The 20,579-nt window shown below is 47.9% G+C and overlaps 1 protein-coding gene across 1 annotated transcript in view; it reads right to left on the bottom strand.

The window, feature by feature from the left end:
• Positions 1 to 1,369: 1,369 nt before the first annotated feature.
• The window catches only part of SLC5A10 (solute carrier family 5 member 10), a 246,853-nt gene continuing 227,643 nt past the window's right edge, over positions 1,370 to 20,579 (bottom strand). Inside the window, exons 12-15 of the mRNA XM_089656012.1 lie at positions 12,271 to 12,439; positions 8,902 to 9,117; positions 4,911 to 5,019; positions 1,370 to 2,130 (exon numbers count right to left, since the gene is read on the bottom strand). Coding sequence (XP_089512138.1) covers positions 1,940 to 2,130; positions 4,911 to 5,019; positions 8,902 to 9,117; positions 12,271 to 12,439 — 685 coding nt within the window. The 3' untranslated portion in view covers positions 1,370 to 1,939. The remainder of the gene's footprint in view (positions 2,131 to 4,910; positions 5,020 to 8,901; positions 9,118 to 12,270; positions 12,440 to 20,579) is intronic.

Here is a 20,579-nt window from a genome sequence, read left to right as displayed (position 1 = left end):
TTAATTTCATTTTCCCCTCAAGCTGATCCAAAAAAAAAAAAGTCACATGGACAGCTGGGGTGATGATTGCCTTTGTCTTGAAGGTGTCCAAAGGTGTGTTGTGATTACTCATGGCAGGCAGATTTGAATTGGTTGATATGTACAGTGACAGCAATTCTTTAAAACCAACTAAAAACTGTAAACCAATAACATTTCAAAATCATTCCCCCCCCCTCCCCCCCGCTTTACAAAGGAGTGTGTTTTCTCCTTCACTGATGTGCGCTAATGAGGCTGCAGTGATGGGCACTGATAGGCTGCACTGATGGACACTGATAGGTGGCACTGATGAGGAGGCACTGGTAGATGGCACTGATGGGCATTGACAGGCATCACTGATGGGCACTGAAAGGCAGCACTCATATATGGCGCTGATAGGTGGCACTGATAGGCGGCACTGACTGGCACTGTTAGGTGGCACTGACTGGCACTGTTAGGTGGCACTGATAGGCAGCACTGATGGGCACTGATAGGCGGCACTGATGCACACTGATAGGCAGCAATGATTGGCAGCATTGATAGGTGGCACTCACTGGCACTGATGGGTGACACTGAAAGGCAGCTCAGATGGGCACTGATATGTGGTATTGATGTGGCACTGATGGGCACTGAAATGTGGCACTGGCAGGTGGCATGGATGAGCACAGAGCTGGCACTGATGGACACTGACAGGTGGCACTGCTGGGGCTACACAGATCATCAGGGCACACTGATCATCAGTGCTCTGATGATCTGTGTACATGTCCCCTCCGAGGAATGCCAATTACTGGCTCTCCTCTCCTCTGTCAGCATGACAGATCGTGAGAAGAGAAATGCTGATAACTGGCATTTCCCTGTTTACATGTGATCAGCTGTGATTGGACACAGCTGATCACATGACCGAGCGAGAGAATGGGAGGACGTCATATGACGTCCTCCCAGAACGAGAGAACCGCCTTGCGTCTGTCATATTACTATATGGCGGGCGGGAGGCGGGTAAAGCCAAATATGGTGGGGGCTCACAAAAAATCAGACCTGTTTGGCATGGAAGGTCCACTTTAAAGAATAGAGCGGTGTCTTCTCTTCCCAAACTCCTGGACACTGAAAGAGCAGCAGCAGACTCATGAGGTCATCTCTCTGCCCACTCTGTACCTCTCTATCCACATTTTCATGGTCTACAAATTTGCATGCAGCTCACCTGATTGGTTCTTTGTCCTGCCATTTTCTTTCCCAATTTGACGTTTACTGTGTAAGAGTTGCAAGAAGTTGAAATTCAACTACTTACACTGCATCCATTAACAAAATACATTTAATGATGTATTAATGATTGCAGAGCTGCACTCATTTTGTGCCTTTTATATCTGCCTGCTGTTCAGCTTTTATAGAATGTTTGACTCCTGACAATTTGCTGAGCTTCATCCCTATATAAAATGTTTTAAAAGCCCCTTTCATTATTAACGAGGAGAAGGCGGTTAATTTTATAACACGTTTTACTCATTAATTGAACTTTATGACTTCACACATTCCCAGGAATGTCACCTTTCTGCCTGCTGGTCAGCCATTTTGTTTTGGCATGAAAACAGTCATCGTGAGGTTTGGTTACCTGAGCCAAAACTACTTTATCGGAGCAGTAAAAGTGTTGACATTTGGTTTTGGTCCGTGTTCTGGCAAATGAGTCAGCAGACAAGTAAAGGCAATTAGAATATCCTAGATTGGCCCAGATACCAACTTTGCGGAAATGTGTCAAGACCTTCTTCCCATATGTAGGTCTCATAGGCCTTAACAGTGAGATTGTAAACGTATACAGTATGGCTCGCCACACCTTTTTGTTATTTTTCCCAACTCCTTTGCTGCAAAGATGGATGTGACTGAGAGAGTCCAGTTTTAGGGCAGGCAAATCCGAACTGGAGTCATTCTCCTGATGTTATGCGAAATATGCATAGAAGAAAATGTTGACACACATCAGAACAATGGCGTTAATGCAGCACACCCGTGCCCAGAATGGGTCCTCCTTGATGCTTCTTTGCTGAGCAGAGGTAGCTTCCACGGTATCTTTGGGGGGGCTGCAGAGAGCGCTGCTGCAGGACCTGCTGCGTGTGGAAGAGTTGGCAGGAACTGGGAGTAAATATAGAAAACAAGGTTCTTAAAATATGTTTCACACTTAAAAAAATAACAAAATGCTACATCATACAATTTCAGGCTTTGAAAGGTCTCTAAAGCTGACCATGATAAGCTGAAAGAGGTCTAGAAAACCTTTTGGTGGTCCAATCGGCAGAGGCGAAGTAAAGTATTTCAATGTTCATTAAACCAGATGACTCCAACCTATCAGACATTTGACAATGGGCGCCTCTGCCGATCAGACCACCAAAGGGTTTTTTAAGACTAACCTAGTTCAGCCATCCACCTGAGTGCCCCTCAGAAGATCCAGGATTGGGACCCCAGTGGAATCGACCACATTTATCCTGCATGGAGATGGGGTTTCCTCCACCACAGAGAAGGTTGTGTGCAGGGGTGGACTGACAACTCATGGGGCCCTCGGGCAATAGGGGATCATGGGGCCCCTATGTCCTTGCCCAAACTCAAAAAAGCCTATGAAAAAGGTACCAGGTTCATCTCATGGGGCCCCCTACTGACCCCAGGCCCTCGGGTGGTGCCCAAGTTTCCAAATGATCATTCCGCCCCTGGTTGTGTGTTTCCACCCATAGGGTGACCGCAACATCACAGATGTAATTTTTATTTTTTTCCTGTTTGATCCAATCTTTTGAACTTCTTGGGCCGACCTACTACACTATAAGGGTTCTCCCAACTCCTTCTTTTCTTTTCCCATGTACAGCTCCAGAGATTGCTAGTCAGTCTTTTTGGGACCAAATCCTTCAACTTGACAAACTCTGAAAAAACTTTAAAAATGAAAAATTGAAGGAGCCAATCAGCTGTAATAATTGTTGTTTTTTGTAGCAGCTGCTACGACTTTCAGAAAACAAAATCTGTCAGGAGATTCCTCCATCCTTGCTGTTTGACCAGAAGAATCAGGAAATCTAAGTGAGTAGGGCCAGTCTTCTTGTACCACTTAGGATTATTTTTCCTCCAATTTTCTTCATAACTGAAAGTCTACCCAAAGCGCAATTTTCAGAGAGGTAAACCACCTGATATCATTTGGGGGCCCTGCTGGTGAGTCCATGGACCTGTTATGTCCATTATGAGGGGCACCCACTGCTGGATTTTTAATTATTTTATATTACTGAGAGTAAAACAGGAGTAGCTGGGACACAAAAAAGGTGGGTAGGTGCACCCAAAACTCCCAAGGTGGGTAGGAAATAGTAGAGAATTATGGCAGGGAGATCTCGCTGTTGGAGTATCTAAGGCATATAAAAAGCCAAGAACCGCCTCAGATCCCCAAGAACCATCTATAACTAAAATATCACATACAGAAGGACGGACCCTTTAAGGAGTGTTTTCAGTCTTCGTTTGCTCTTTCAGCTTCCTATTAAGGAAGAACTTTTATACAAAATGTATTTTTTACAAAATGTGTTAGCATATTATTGCATTTTACAAAGAGCATTTAAGTTTTAGTATATTAATTATTTCTCGGTACATTTGGAGAAATAATTAGCCAAATTGTGTATTTTCAGCGCAGCAATTGCCAGATTTTCAATCTTCATTTGTATAATGAACATTCCCTGCTGATTTTTCTCACTAATGTATATTCCTGCTGTGCTGTGCAATTACGCTGTCCTGGGATGTGATACAATGCTGGAGAACCCTCTGCAGAGCACAGAACTGAAAGGTATCACAGATCAGAAATAAACTTGGCCTGAAATAGAAGTCTGGAGAGGAAAACACTGAAAAGCATTTGCAAGTTATTAATATCAGAGAGTGGAAGGTCATTTGAAGATGTTGCGGTGGGACTGCTTTACGGTCAGTTGGGGCAATCATACCATCTCTCCAGTTTTTCAGTCCTATACATGCTTCATTGAACCCTAATGAACAGGGACACTATGAACCCCCCGAACACATTGGATTTGTATGATTCAAGATCCTGAACAAAATTAAATCTGAACTTCATACGGTCTGCTTATGTTGCTGTCCGCCTTGCACACTGAAATATGGAGGCATCCCACGAATGACACCAGCACAACTTCATCTCATTCACTTTGTAAAGAGAAAATTCTCTTAGCTCAGTGATTGATATAAAGTTGAACTGTTTCACCTCATTCATTAAAATAAGTGAACAGTAATTATAAAAAGTGAAAATTCCCTCAGAAAGTGAACATGCATCACCCCTTTAGTAAAACAACCCCACTTTGTATGTGTCAGCTTAAAGTGTAAATCTAACTAAATCTACACCCACCCCCATTCTAAGACTTTTCTATCTACCCTGTAAAGAAAAGATGTCTATACTTACCTATTCTGAAGCCACTCCAGTCCTGTCACATGATCGGGTCCCAGTGCCGGCATCAGTGCGAAGAGAGGCAGTGACAATGCCTCTAGAGGCTGGGCAATGACATCACCTATACGTTTACTATGGGGAATCCATCGTCAGCTGACCTGATCATGTGACCAGACTGGAGTGGCTTCAGGATAGGTAAGTATAGACATCTTTTCTTTCACAGGGTAGATAGAGTAGGCTTAGAATGGGGGTGGGACAGGGGTGGACTGACAACTCATGGGGCCCCCGGACAATAGGAGATCATGGGGCCCCTGTGTCCTTGCCCAAACTCAAAAAAGCCTATGAAAAAGGTACCAGGGGAATCTCATGGGCCCCCTACTGACCCCGGCCCTCGGGCAGTGCCTGAGTTTCCAAATGGTCAGTCTGCCCCTGGGGTGGGAGAAGGTTTAGCCCTAGTTAGGGTTTGAAAGGAATTACACTTTAACATAATGGAGGAAGAAAGACTTACCTTCACTGTCTCCAGGACCAGAGTGGCTGCGAGTAGACACTTTCCTGAGTGTGATTTCAGGTGGATGATTTCTTCCTCGTGGGATAGTCCACCAAGTGAGATTTTTCACCTGCCCAAAACAGATGACATGACCCATTATTATTACATTGTGTATGTTGAAGTGTACCAAGAGCGCTGATACAAGGAGTATTCTAACCACTGATGAAGATATAAGTGTCGGAATGTCGGGGAGAAGGAAATCATTTTGATTAGGAAGGCATACTAAGGTGAGACTCATATTTATGAGAACAGCAAATAATGGAAATATGATAAGAGCTGAAGAAGATATGAATTTGTAGGAACTCTGTGGAATAAAGACTAAGAGATATTAAAAATATATTATAAATTGATAAGATGTTCCTGACAAAGAGGAAAATGGTAGGACTCTGATATTGTATTTCTGCATAATTAGAGATAAGGGTGTAAATAATGAGTAAAAAACCCCACAAATGTGATAATAATGAGGGTTGATGCAATCAGTGGATGCAGGGTCAGCCTATCCTGCAGTAGTGTGATGTAAATTACATGAATGGTATTTGATTTGGTTGTGTTGGCTTATTGCACTTAATGCTTGGCTACCTGCACTGGTCCCATCTCTAGGTCAGAGGAGAATTTGATTTAAAAAAAATATTGGTGGAGTGCTGAACCCAGTGATAGCTGAGGGGTTGGGAGTAACGTCCTTATAGACAGCTCTCTGTCAGCTGGGGTAACATTAAAGGGGAGCTCCAGTCTCCTGTGCTACACAAACTAGCTGCTGACTTCATAAAGAGCCACTCGGCTGTCCCAGGATCCAGCAGTGTGCTCAGCAAAGCCATTTTCACTTTGTCTTTTCTCCCAGCGCTGGCATCTTTGCTATGGGCACCTGGCTGTGACAACTTGCGGTCTCACAGCCGGGTGCCCACTGCACATGAACGAACGGCACTGTGTATTGTCCTGAAGTCTTCTGGGACCTGTCACATGTCCCAGAAGACTGCAGGAGGGGAAGGAGAACTTCTGATCACCTAGGCAGTCGAAGCAGAAGTGGGAGCGGATACCTGTCAAAATCTGCTACCCGTTCCTCCCCAAAACAACATCACCATCTCCTGAGAGTGGACTACCTGTGGAGCAGGAAAGGAGCCAGCCCAGCAGAAGGCCTTAAGGCAGTCAACAACCTATCCAGCTCACAGGAGAGGACCGAGTAAGTAATCCTACACCCCCTGAGCCAGATAAGGGGAGAGGGCAGTCAGGTGACAAACCCAACTAGCTCCTCATCTGGGGCTGCTTTGCTAAAGTGGCAATTTCTGGGTCCCCTTTCCCAGGGATTCCCTCAGGCAGCTGGGTGAAGAGAATTCATCTGGGGTCTGAGGTGGTACATTAAAAGGGCTGGAGAGTTCCTCAAAGGAGAGACTTCCATTATAGTTTTTCACATGTGTACACAGTTGCTAAGGAGTTTGTCCTCAAGTTCCCTGGGCATCCCATACGCCCCTCAAACCCATACAAGTTCAATACCCCTTAATAAAACATAAAAAGACAAGCTCACGGGCTGTTTACTTTCTCCAGTGTGTTGCCTGGCTGTGCAGAACTACAGGGGGACCCAAAACTCAATGACGTCTAAGGGGGTAGTGGTGCAAATGGATTGGTAAGCTGAAATCTAAAAACTAAAAAAGAAAATGAAGGCAGCCACTACATCTATGTGTAGGGCCCCTCTAGCTAGCCAGAGGGAGCTAGCTAGGCTTTTTAGCTAGAGGCTGGATGTCAGCCTGGGATGAGTCTGCCAGGTTACTTTGGGTCAGGGCTGAGGGCTCTGCAGGTCAGTTCCCTGATACCTCTCCCTGCTCTAGAAGCTTGAGAGGTTTCTAGAAGGCAGTGGGTGGGGGTGAGGAGGGGCTAATTTGCATACTCAAGGGATCTTGACCAATCTCCATCATAAAATTTTTGGTTTTAATAATGTTTTAAAACAAAAGAACCTGCATGGAAAGAAGCTTTTTATTGATTATCTGTCTCGCTGTCCGTACCACCTTTCCCTGCTGTATTCTAGCAGAGAAAATACCCTGTACTTCCCGGTATGGGGGAGCATGTGACTTACTCCATGTTGTCACATCGGATGTCCATAGCTCTATGTAAGCTGTAAGTTCAGCTGAACAGCGTGATGGGAGTCACATGGGGTAAGTGCTGTATATGCAGTATGTGTTGTATCAGCCTACAGTATGTGGGCAAGGAGCTGGTAATACAGCCCATAAACCTGCTGTGTCAGGTGTTACATTCTTGGCTCCCAGTGACTCTCTTCATCTTTTTCTACTGTGTTTCATAGACACAAAGGCATTTGTTGCACACTAATAACAACTTAAAGTCTTTCTAGATCCAGACTTCTTGTATGATTCATAATAGCTACATCATCTTGCAAAGACAAAGAAATTCTATTTTCCAGCTGATGTGATTCACAAACTATTATCCGCAGTGTGGGAAGAGCCCCCTTCCGGGCACCTTAAAGCTAAGAGTCACATTCCACAATGACCTGTGAATTGCTCAGCTGATCCTCAACCATTTCCTCTGACAGAGCTATTAAGGTTGGGCATGGCCTTTACTGATGCAGGAGAACTACAAGTGCCAGCATGAAAGGACAACTCTCCCTTTGATATATGTAAGTTGTCCTTCAGGAGGCCTAATAATATTACTTTTCAGTTGGGCTGGACTTGCACAGCAAGACTTAACTGCTTGTTTAGGTCTAGGAGACTTGGAAAAACACCTTATTCTCTGTTGCTGTAAATTCCTCTGAACTGCTAGACTGGTCCCCACAGCCTGCTCTCCACTATGCTCCAACGGTCCAAGGTCCTCTGACCTCATCAAGACTGATGCAGGGACCGTAGCCCCTTGGACATGTGGGTGCTGAGGGACAGTTCACTGCTGAAGCATGAAGGAGAGCGGGGGAGCAGAGGATCAAGTCAAACTGGTTTTTCAGACCCTAGACCAGGTCTCCAAGCTTTGTAAACAAAAGGCCAGTTTACCATCCTTCGGACTTTAGGTGCAACCAGCAGAAGTCAAAATTTTATTGGCGTCAGTAGGTGCAAACAGTGCCTCATCTTTAGTATTGGGGGGGAGGAACAGTGCCCCATTGTTGGTGTCAGTGAGAGGAATAGTGTCCCATCATTGGTATCAGTGGGAGGAATAGTTCCCCATCATTGGTATTAGTGGGAGAACTAGTGGCCCATCGTTGGTGTCAGTGGGAGAAAAGGTTCCCCATTGTTGGTGTCAGTGGGAGGAATTATGCTCCATTGTTGGTGTCAGTGGGCAGAATATTTTCTTGTATCAGTAGGTGGAATAGTGCCTCAAGGGCCAAATAAAAGTAAGCAAGGGCCACATCTGGACCCTGAACCGCAGTTTGGAGACCACTGCCCTACACATAAACAGGCCATTAACTAAGGGTTTTTAGGTTTTCTTGAGTTGGGCTTTATGCCATACCCCCACTCCCCTGAGTGCTATCCACATGGTCCACGTCTCTTCTCAAACTAGTGATCTTCTTGGGCTACTGTATGAGGAGATGTATCCATGGTGGCTTCCCCCTCTACAATAAATAGGGCAATGTTGATCACTTGAACATAGGCAGTTATTGTTTGTTTGACATTATAAAGAATTTATCATGAGACCCATCATAATGTTTTTAGCATTTGGAATGGAAGCCACACAATGAGTACAGGAAGCATGCAAAACTGTAATGTAATGGTTGGGAAGCACAATGGCCTGGCATCTCTACTTTCCACGACATGTGGACCCATTCTGCCAATCAGAAGTTTTGACTTCCCTTGTTATACTGTAGGTCTGTGCCACAGAAGGTACAACCAAGTAACTAGCATTTTCAAAGGGAAGCTTTGGTCATCTCCATATTTCCCTCATGAGAGGTTTCCTTTCATCTTTGATAGAAACATGATCCTGTTAACCCATCAATCTCCAAACATCTAGATATCAGTGGACTCACCTGTGAAGGTAGCGGAGGCTCTGTGAGGAGGCTGACCCCCACTACTACCCCCACTGTCAGTGCACACAAAACAATAGCGAAGTGAAGGTAGTGAACGTCCTTCAATACAGACGGCCGCTCATCAGGGACACCACAGCGAGGTATGCGGTACACAAACTCCATTATCATCCGAACGAGACCCACCACAAGGCCAACCATTAGACCCCAGAATGCTCCCTGTGAAGAAAGATGCAGGAAAACATTAGACACAGTATTCAGGACCTGGTGGTTGTATAGTGATGGGATGGAACAGGACAAAACTAAGCAGGAAGCTAGATGCCATGCAGATTAAGGCCTCATGCATATTGCAACTTAAAAACGCCCGTTTACTGACATTTGATGGTTTTTTTATGCTCCTCCATGGACACATAAGTGTTTAGAGGCAAAATTGTATACAGGCAGAAATCTGAACGCACCAAAATCAAGTTCAGGAGAGGAGCATTTGGGCGGAAGAAGCCTGACGTGTCTAAAAACTAAGTGTGTAGCACTTGACTGCTCATTCATTTCAATGGCCAGAATTAAATACCATTCTGACCCATGAAATGAATCCCTCACAATCATAGAGCTAGGACTGCAGTACACCAGGGTGCCAAGACATGGCCGCTGCAGCTTACTCATATACAGTATTTGCAAATGTGTGCAAACTTAGACCCCTTGTTTTTAACGTGAACTGTTAGACAGGGTAATTTGGTTTGTTTCAGGCTGGCTGGTAGGTGAGAGCGGGAGATTTTCTTAGTGTTTTTTACATGCATTGCCCTTCCATGAGCTCGTTGCTGCAAAGGCTAGTTATAGGCTGGGGTGGGTGCCATTTGTTTGCAAAGAACACATCAATGCCAAACTCCGTTTTATAGGGACCATGAAGAATTAAAAAGAAAAAATGATCAGTTAAACTCACTGGGGCTTTTTGTTAACTGCTGTTGGTCCTTTATGTTAGTATTTAAAAATATTTAAAAGGATGGATGAAAAGTTTAGTGGAGATTCTTCCCAATGGGCACAAATGTAAGGAGGATTCTTCCCAGTGACCAGCACACTAATGTGCCATGAGCTATAGAAAAAGTAACTGTTAGTAAGGGTTTCCTGTGCCCAGAAAGGTATTTAATGAATTCCTCCTTGTTAAAACGTTTAAGAAAAAAAAGAGTTAAACATTACATTTGTTTATACAGATATCTCCGCCTGAGCTAAAGGAGGGATATCTGAGAAGGAATGAAGGGGGGTGTGGAGCAAAACAACTATGACTGCTGTTACCTGGAAGGTATTGTTACCAAGTGTCCAAAACCTGGGAATTTTGGAGACTCTCCCGCAGTCCCTGTGCTTTTTGGCTATCCTGCAGGATCCAAGACTTTGTAACAATGCAGAGAAGGAGTGGGGTGTCGAGTTCTGGGACTCTCTCTGCATTCTGGGACTCAGCACAGAAATAAAGGTGGAGTGATCTATCGACAGTACAAGTTTGGTCCTGGCTCTGACCACATCAGGAAGAGAGGCAGAGATGTGGGAGTGGGAGCTCAGGTAAGTGAACAAAATCACCAGTGAAGGGGGGTTACTATTATTTATCATTACAGCCACTGGCCACCAATGCAGGGGGTGATAATAGTGCAAGAACTGTTCCTCCCACTAATACCAATGATGGGGCACTATTCCTCCCCCTGATACCAATGATGGGGCACTATTCCTCCCACTGACACCAATGATGGGGCACTATTCCTCTCACTAATACCAATGATGGGACATGATTCCTCCCCCCGATACCAAAGATGGGGCACTAATCCTTCAACTGATACCAATGATGGGGCATTATTCCTCCCACTGACAACAAAGATGGGACACTATTCCTCCCACTGACACCAAAGATGGGGCACTATTCCACCCACTGACACCAAAGATGGGGCACTATTCCACCCACTGACACCAAAGATGGGGCACTATTCCACCCACTGACACCAAAGATGGGGCACTATTCCTTCCATTGATACCAACAATTGGCACTATTTCTCCCACTCATACAAATTATTAAGCATTGTTTACTCCAATAGACGTCAAAGCATTTTCTGCTCACAATGGCCACAGTGCGAGCCCCGGAAAGTCTGAAGGGCATTAAACTGGCCCTTTGTTTAGAAAGTTCGGGGATCCCTGCCATACGCCATGAAACAACTCCCACTTTATTGACCATGTCCACAGGTGGCAAGCAGAACGCCAACTTTTTGCAAGGTGTCCCTTTAAAATTATTTTTAAATGTTCACACTATGAATTTTAGCTCCTCAACAGCTGGAGGGACAGATTTTGCCCAGTCTTACTCAGAAACTTCCCTGACATGGCAGACGGCGCCATTTTTCATGCTTAGGCTTTAGTCTTTACGTGTTACTGTAATTATGGCTGAGATATCTTTCTTACACAGCAGATTAATATCAAACTGGAATAGCTTTCGCTTGGCTTATTGAGAACAACAATAGATAGCATGACACAGAGAGGTGGCCACTCCTTTAGTCTGTCACTATTAGTTCTCAAAAGTGATTTTCCTGTCATTAAACACCCAAATCCCATTCATTGTGGTTGATAAACCTATTCCCTTGAGCAGACACAATAAGAGCACATTGTGCTGGATGGGCGTCTCTTGTGGTGTAATGTGGATATGTATGCATGGAAACAAAATATTAAATGTTATTTACATGCAACTAGTTTAGGTACCCTGATCTGGTATCAGCTTCTGACAACCCCTGTGCAGCAGAGCTCTGACTGGAAGAAGGTGTGTGTGTGTGTGTGTGTGGGGGGGGGGGGGCATAACTGGGTACCTGGTGGTGACAGGAAGAAGGTGAGAGAGGAAAAGAGAAGAGGAATGTGCAGCTCCTTCCCTGTCTAATCACAGGCTGGGGATTGGGAAGTGACTTGGACCATACTAGAGGACAGTGAAGACACCAGACAGCTGTGCTGTCTGGCAAGGCTAAGCAAATCTCAGGAATGAATGGACAGAAATAAAAACCTTTTGGCAGGTAAAACAGCTCCCATACGTGTAATGCAACTGTGTTTTTAACTGATTGTCTCCCGGGTCTACTTATTTTTGGGCCTGTGGCAGGATATTTATTTTGTCTTGCACCGTGTATTGCAGTTCTGGCTTCTGGATGACATTATTATTATTATTATTATTATACAGTATTTATAAAGCGCCAATAGTTCGCTCAGCGCTGTACATTACAGAGGGGGACAGAACATGTGACAGAACAATACCAATACAATGCAAAACATGAGGGGATCGAGGGCCCTGCTCCTTGGAGCTTACAATCTAGGATGATGCTGATCATTACACAAAAACAGCTCCAACGCAAATGTGAGTTTTACCTGCTCGTTGGCTCTCTTCCAAAACACTGCCAAGGCAAAGACGGCTGTGACAGGTGGGGCCAAGTAGCTGGTGACAGATTGGATGTAAACATACAGCTGACCACTGTTAGCGTTCTGCAGGATAGGGATCCAGACGACGCTCACTATCACAAGGACAACTGTCACTATCCTGCGAAGATAGACACAAAATTCATTTTTAGTATTTGTTTGAACACTGCCTAGTCCTTTCTAGCAATAACAGGATACGATTCATGGACTGAGCATTTCTAGGAAGGATTCAGTATTCGAAGATTTGTCTGTGGTGGTTTGAAGCAGTAGGGATCTTATGCCAGGTTCAAGATTGGCGAAAAGGTTATGGCTTAGCCCCTGCCAACTACCTGGTTAGGATATCAGTGTCCCTGGATCACATATCAGAAGCATTTAACATTTCCCTCTCAGAGGTGGAGCAAGTCCATCTCTAGAATGCCCTTTCTAATTCTGCACGCATTACTTCATAAAATAATTGGGGGTCCATATTTCTACCAACCTATGTGAACTCAATTACCTCTGCTTATTACGGTCCACCAAACAACACCTAACATCCTGGTTGACTGGAAAACATATTCGGTTTGGTGGAATGTCTGTTTAATTTGGACATCTTGCCCCAGTTTTTTATTTATTTCAGACAGTACTTGTCTATATACCTCATACCTTCTTCAAAACCTTACATACCCTGTTGTTCCTATATATCTGGGCATGTTCTTCTGCTTGTTTAAAATACAATATCCTAGTGCAGCGAAAACAATCCAGGTGATTTGGCATACCACACCTTGAACTTGAACTATAATTGAGCTCTGCTGGGTCACATAGTTGATTGAATGAACACATAAACTGTGGTTCTTCATAAAACGTATCTTGACCCTCATCACAGTTACCTCTCTTCCATGGATTTTGCATTGTCATCAAGAACCTTCCAAGCTGTGTGACTTTTTTATATATAGCCTGGGATTCTTAACTCTGTCATCAGAGACTATACTCCTACATTGGACCCATGACCTCAATATTAGGCAACCTAGAGTTTTCCTTCGGGACGCACCGTGCCTCCTATCTTTGTTGGCAAATGTACACCCTCTCACCCAGCTCACAAGTACTCTGCCACAGAGGTTTACAACCCCTCTCAGGCATACTCCCCTGGGCTTTGGTATTTTCATTTACAAAATGATTATGATTATCTTTAAAAGTAGAGCTCCCTATCTCGAGGTCCTTTGTATAGGTGCAGTAGATGATACTTCACACATTATATCCTAGCTGTACAACAAACCTTTGATGCACACATTTCCAACACCCACATACTATACTAAAGATTGAGAAAGGAAGCTAGAACAAACTTTCCTTGGTCTTGGGTAGTGCCTTGATACATTTCACAAGTATTGCCAGTTAATTCTAAAAATTTTCAAACATTTACCAGATGGTATTGCTGCCTTTCTACATTACATAGGATTTCTCCCTCTATTTCCAATGTTGGAGGTGGTGCAGTAAGGAAGTATAGACCATAGTACACATCTGGTAGTCATGCCGGCTTATCAGCCATTTTGGACCATTTGGCAATTTCTGAGATCTACAAAAGAGTCACAGGCTCACCCCATCTCTGAACCTGGAGATTGCCCTTCTATTTATCATACCAGAATCAACAGTGACAGCAGGTAAAGTCTTTTTAAGATTTTTCTTGTTATTTGCTAAAGTCCTTATTCTGAGATAATTGAGATCCCCGATACCTACACCCCTTGCAAGGTGGATAGCAGAATTCAACCATTTAATGAGGATATAACCGCCTCACTGCTTTCCTACAAGACACTCACAAGAAATTATTAGCTGTTTGGAGTGCTTGGATCTGCCAACTAAACCCAGGTCACCTTAACACCTAATAATAGCGACCAATTGATCACCATTTGGATTTTTAGAGTCTCATTGGGGGGCGGGGAGCTACGAGTGGAAATCCCATCCCCCCTCCCCTCCTCTCCTCCTCCCCTGCCTTATCCTTCCTCAGCCCTCTCTGTGTGCTTTATCTATTAATCCAAGATGTTCTTCCCTCTCTTTTCCTACTCGCAGGCATGGTGCCCTGAGCCTTGGCCACATAATCCCATTTACTCCATAGCATACACCACTGAGATAATGGGTGATACTAAATCCACTTTATCTTTCTTTAGAATAACAATGCATAAGTGCCTTATCTATTGGTTGACATGTCCTTCTGTAATATTCATGCAATGGTGGAGTACAATGGGAGTCATGTGTGTCACCTGTTTGTTTGCTCCAGCCTGTACCTTGCAAATCTTTAAACTTTAACAATTTACTGTTTAAAACACAGATATCAATGTCCCCTTACCCAGGAATCACTACCAGACACAGGGGTGAGAGTAATGAGAAAGTTCCTGCAATTATCATCACTAGTAATCTTAGTAAAACGATTGCAGGCCTACAAACTTACTATCTTACTATCATACACCCCAGCTTATAAAGGGGTAGCTGCTGAGTCCATTAGACATTTTGGCAAGGCAACCATGTGGAACAGTCCTACAAATGGCATACGTCCCATATATCGACCTTGCCTTTAGGGGTGTCCCGGCTTCCAGCTAGGACGTTGAGAAACACTTGTATCTATCCAAGCCATTTGGTCTGTGTGGGGTACCCTCTTCTCGGCCTTGTAGGATCGTCGATTAAATTCGGCTTCACCTACTTGCTGCTATTGGGTTTGAGGCTTAGCCCCCACACAGAACGAGTTTGTGATCTTCCCCCCCCTTGTTCACTCTGCGTTACTACCTCCGGGCAGTAGACGCTCAATAGCCTTTTCAAAGGCTAAGCAAGCGAGAGTGAAGCCGCCGAGGAAGAAGAAGGAGAAGGAACCCGACCAAGATCTCTGGGAAGCCCTCCTGAGAACTCCTCTGCGCCAAGATGGGGAAGAAACAGACCGTGAAGAAGCCACAGAACGCCACCACCGCCCCCGCCAAGACCCCGGGAGAAGCCCCCTCCGCCTCCACCTCCACCCCAGATCGCTCCGGCTCTGCAGACGGTCTCCCTCCCTTGGAGCCCTGGATGAAGCAGACAGTCGTGCTGCGGCTGAAAGAGGTGGACGGCAGAATCCCGGAGATGACCCCGGAAGTCTTTGGCAAGAAGATGATCCTTGAACAAGGATTTAGCAAGGCAGAGACCCTGTCGGTGCAGTCCTTTGTGAAAGGTTTGTTCCTTGTCACATTTGTCTCCATACAGGTGTGCAGAAGGTACTGGGAGGCAGTGAAGACCGCTGGACCCGACTCCCTCTTCCGAAAGTTCGCTGCAAACTCTCCCATTCAAAGGGACGAAAGAAGGATCACGGTGTCCATGAGGAACCCTCACGTCCCCGGCAGAGACATTGCCACCTACCTCCAAAGGTTTTGTGTCGTGTTGAAGGACCCAGTCCGGATACTAGACACCAACGGCTTCTGGACTGGTAAGTGGGCTGTGTTTTGCAGGCTACTAAGAGATCGTCCCGCTGGAGATCTCCAACACCTGCAACAGTGCTTCTCCCTGGGATCGTCATCAGGACTCCTACACTACCCAGACCTACCCCAGTCATGCCGCAGGTGCGGCCAGCCGGGGCACGAGGGTAAGGAATGCAGTGTGCTTTCTTGTAGGTTCTGTAGGTCTGCAGGTCACGAGACCAAGGATTGCCCGAGGTCCAGAACCTGCAACCTCTGTGGACGGTCAGAGCACGTCTACAGAGACTGCCCGGAAAGAAGCAGGACGTACGCTGGGGCCCTGAGCAAGGGCCCTGCCACCAAACCAGCGCCACAGAAACCTCCAAAGGACCCGGGTAAGAGGAACCCCCCCCAGGCCCCAGGCCCCCCTGCCCCTGGTCCCCCTGCCCCAGGCCCCCCTGCCCCTGGTCCCCCTGCCCCAGTTCCCCCTGCCCCCCCTCCCGCCCCTGCCCCTGGCCCCCCTACCCCGGGTCCCCCTCCCCCTGGTCCCCCTGCCCCTGGTCCCCCTGCCCCTGGTCCCCCTGCCCCGGGTCCCCCTGGGCCCCCTGCCCCTGGGCCCCCTGCCCCTGGGCCCCCTGCCCCTGGCCCCCCTGCCCCGGGCCCAGTTCCACCTCCCCCTGACCTGTCCTCACAGGAGGACTTCCCGCCCCTTCCCCCTGTCACCCCTGTCAGCAACTCTGCGACGGGATACAGGAAGCGGAAGAAGGAGCAGGCCAGCCCGGCGGCGGAGGACCCCTCCTCCGCCACCAAGCGGCCTGCCGTCCTCCAGAATGTCGCAGGTCCCGACCCCGTGGGGAAAGACCTCGACACGCTGGAGGAAGAAGAGGTGGAAGAAGAGATGGCTCTGACCCAGTTGGACCCAGATCTCTCCACCGACTTCGATGAGGTCCTCAACGAGGTCCTCAATCAGATTGGTCTGGGCCAGGACACCTGTCAGGCTGCAGAAGTCACAGTGGTCGCCCCCCCTCCCCAGGGGAGGTAAGCACAGCCCCTGCCGACTAACCCCTTCATCTCTTTCCCATGATGGCTGAGATATCTATCTTTTCCATTAATGTGAGGAGCATCAAGGATGTGTCTAGGAGGCAGACTGTGCTGACCTTTCTTTCCACTCAGCAGAGTGATGTGTACATGCTTCAGGAGTGCGCACTTCCCCCTCTGAGGAGGTACACTCATTTGTCCTCCCAGTGGACCCACGGTCCCTCCTACTGGTCTGGGGGTGGCGATTGCAAGTCCGCAGGGGTCGCGGTTCTTATCAGGGGAGGACGTTTCACTGTTGACTCCGTCCATGAGCTCGTCTGTGGCCGCCTTCTGGTCATAGACGGTTCGTGGGCGGGGGAGCCCGTTAGGCTCATCAACGTGTACGCCCCCCCGGAGAAGAACGCGCGGCTGGAACTTTTCCAAACCCTGCGGACGCAACTCGCCACAACGAGAACAGTAGTAATCGGCGGTGATTTTAACTGTCCGATAGAGGAGGATGGGCGCAGCTCCAGCATGTACGCAAAACTCGACACCACCTCGAAGCTGCTCCGGGAGATGATTGCGGAGGCTTCCCTGCGAGACGCAGTGGGATCCGTGGGGCGCGGTTCCATGAATTACTCATGGAGCCGCCCCGATGGATCTGTGCGCTCCAGGATTGACTTTGTGCTCACCTCCAGGGCAGTCAGGCACCGCGGGTTCTCCATGGTTCCCTGCTTTTTCTCTGACCACAGGGCCATTCACTTTCAAGGTGATCTGGGAGAGGGCTTTGCCCCGGGCCCAGGCTCCTGGAAGCTGAATTGCACCCTGCTGGACGATGAGGAACTGCTAGAGGAGCTCAGGGAAACCTACGGTGCCTGGCGAGAGGAGAAGTCTTTCTTTCCTAAGGTAAGCGACTGGTGGGAGTTCGTGAAAGTCAAGCTGCGCAGCTTCTTTCAGGCCAGGGGACGCCAGCAAGTGTGTGCCAGGAGGAAGGAACTCAGGAGGCTGCAGCATCAGCTGCAGTCCCTGCAGGACCTTCATCACTGTGGCTGGGACGTGAGGCAAGACCTGGAGGACACCAAGAAGTGCTTGAAAAAGCACTTTGAGGAAGAATCCAGGCACATTGTCTTCCGTGCCAAGGTGGAGCATCTCGAGAAAGGTGAGAAGTGTAACTCTTTCTTTTTCAGGAAACTCCACTCAGGACACACACCCCTGTCGGAACTGCGTGACAAGACTGGAACACTCCAGAAGGGGAAGGAGGCCGTGATGGAAGTGGTCAGCGACTACTACTCTGACCTCTACTCCCCTAAAGAAACAAACTCGGAAGCGGCCGACAGGTTCTTGTCAGGTATCTCTAACACTATTGATCCTGCAGGTTTGTCGGCCACCAACGCCCCCTTGACGTTGGAGGAGCTGCACTCTGCCGCTAAATCCTTTAGGCAAGGCAGGACCCCGGGCTGCGACGGTCTCCCAGCGGAGCTTTATGTAGCGCTGTGGGATCTCGTGGGCCCGGACCTGCTCGAGCTGTACGAGGAGATGGTGGTGGAGGGCAAGATGCCTCCTTCGTTGAGGGAGGGGATGATCACGATCCTGTACAAGCGTAAGGGGGAGAGATGTGACTTGAAAAATTGGCGTCCCATCTCTCTTCTGAACGTGGACTACAAGATCCTCGCCAAGGTCATGGCGAACAGACTGAAGGCTGTCATCGGACAGATCATCAACCCGGATCAGACTTGTGGCATTCCTGGCCGCAGGATTGCGGACAGCCTAGCGCTTGTCCGGGACACGGTCCAATACATCAAGGACCGCCGTGTGCACGCGGCCCTGGTCAGTCTTGATCAGGAGAAGGCCTTTGACCGTGTCTCCCATGGGTTTATGTGCAGAGCCCTGCGCAGGTTTGGTCTCGGGGAAATGTTTTGTTCATATGTTGACATCATGTATAATGACATCTGTAGTTCTGTGCAGGTGAACGGCTGGAAGACTGACCCCTTCCCGGTTCTCTCCGGGGTCAGACAAGGCTGTCCTCTCTCACCTCTGCTTTTTGTTTGCTGTATAGAGCTCTTCGCCGAATGCATCAGACGGAATCCAGAGATCGGGGGAATCACCGCACCGGGACCAGACAGACGGGAAGTGAAGTGCTCGCTCTACATGGACGACGTGACGGTGTTCTGTGCCAACCAGCGCTCCATCGACCTGCTCGTCCAGACCTGCGAGGACTTCGGCCAAGCTTCGGGGGCAAAGGTCAACTGCGGGAAGTCGGAAGTCATGCTCTTCGGAAAGTGGTTCCTGCCTTCTTCTGCATCCATGCCCTTTGGCATCAAGACAGACTTCATGAAGATTTTGGGAGTTTGGTTTGGTGCCGAGGGCGCAGCCCTGAAGTCTTGGGAGGAGAGACTGGCCAAGATGCGCCAAAAGTTTGGACTCTGGAGCCTCAGAGACCTCACCATCGAAGGGAAGACACTGGTACTCCGCAGCGAGATTCTCCCTGTGTTGCAGTACCTCGCCCAGGCCTGGCCCCCTCGGGTCAACACCTGTAAGGCCATCACCAGGGCGGTGTTTCACTTCATCTGGGGCTCCAAGATGGACAGAGTGAAGCGGGCAGTCATGTTCAAGGAACCCCTCAAGGGCGGTAAGGGCGTGCCCGACATCGCCTCCCAGCTGAGGGTGTTCTTTGCTTGCAACTGCGTCCGCAGAACTTTGCCAAGACGGACTACGGACTCTGGCGGGAACGCAATGTCTCGCTTCTTCCTGTTGCCTCTCTGGAGGTCCCTGGGGTGGGACACTTGGGACAGTTCCATCCCCTACAACTGGGACACTCCTTGGTTCTACTTGGATACCTTCAAGTTCATCAGGGAGCAAGGGCTGCAGGGAGTCAAGCCGGACTTGTGGAAGCCAAAGACGATCTACAAACTCATCCGAGCCAGCGACATTTTGGAGTCGGTTCCAGGCCTGCCTTCAGACACCTGCAAGGTGGTCTGGAGGAATGTTTCTTCCAACATCCTCACCAACAGGCACAAAGACCTGGCATGGATGGCTATCCAGGGGGGACTGCCTCTCAGGACATTTATGCATGCCAGGAACCTGAGCAGATACAGACACTGCCCCTTCTGCATCATCCATGAGGAAACGTCTTACCACGTTTTCTGGGAGTGCTCATTTGCTCAGGCCCTGTTGGGGGCCCTGGAACCTGAACTCAAGGACTTTGTGCCACAGACAGCCATCACTCACTTTGGGGTGTTGAATGGACTGTTCTGTGGAACCTTTTCTCTGGAGGACATTGACAGCGCCTGGCGGGTGCTGTGCTGTTTTAAGGACGCTTTATGGTGCGCCAGAAAGCGCCTCACCCTCCAGCGGGAGAGGATGTCCATTGAGGATTGCCGCAGACTGACCCTCAGTCTGCTCAGAGACTATTCCTTGATGGACTTTAAGGAGGAAGAGGACGTCTGAAGATTTCCCCCTTCCCCCTACTCCCCCCTTGCGTGTCTTTGTCCCTTCAATAAAGCTTCGGGCCTGTGTTTCCCCCTTCCTCCCCCTTCCCCCCCCCCCCCCACACACCCGATGCCTATTGTTGATCGTGTTTTTCAGTTATCGTTATAGTGCATGACATAGTGACTAGGAAATGTATATTGTATTAGGATGCTACAGTTTTTGGGGTAAGCGGCGTCATGCATGACGTGGTGGTCCGGGGGATTCATCCTCCGTGCACATCACGTGAGGCATCATACCGCTGAGCGAATGTATTTATTTGCCTGACTGTATTTATTGTATGCTTGGAACTGTATTGCTATGTGGTGCGCTGCGTCGCAGTACAGGGTGAGATGCACCCCAATTACACGTAACATGTTGTTTTTGATGCTT

The sequence above is a fragment of the Staurois parvus genome, unplaced genomic scaffold, assembly GCF_062004578.1.
Source record: "Staurois parvus isolate SC_StPar_1 unplaced genomic scaffold, SC_StPar_1.0 ptg000882l, whole genome shotgun sequence".
Classification (NCBI taxonomy): Eukaryota; Metazoa; Chordata; class Amphibia; order Anura; family Ranidae; genus Staurois; species Staurois parvus.
Note: the sequence above shows the minus strand (reverse complement) of the source record. Positions and strands in the feature narration are given on the sequence as shown.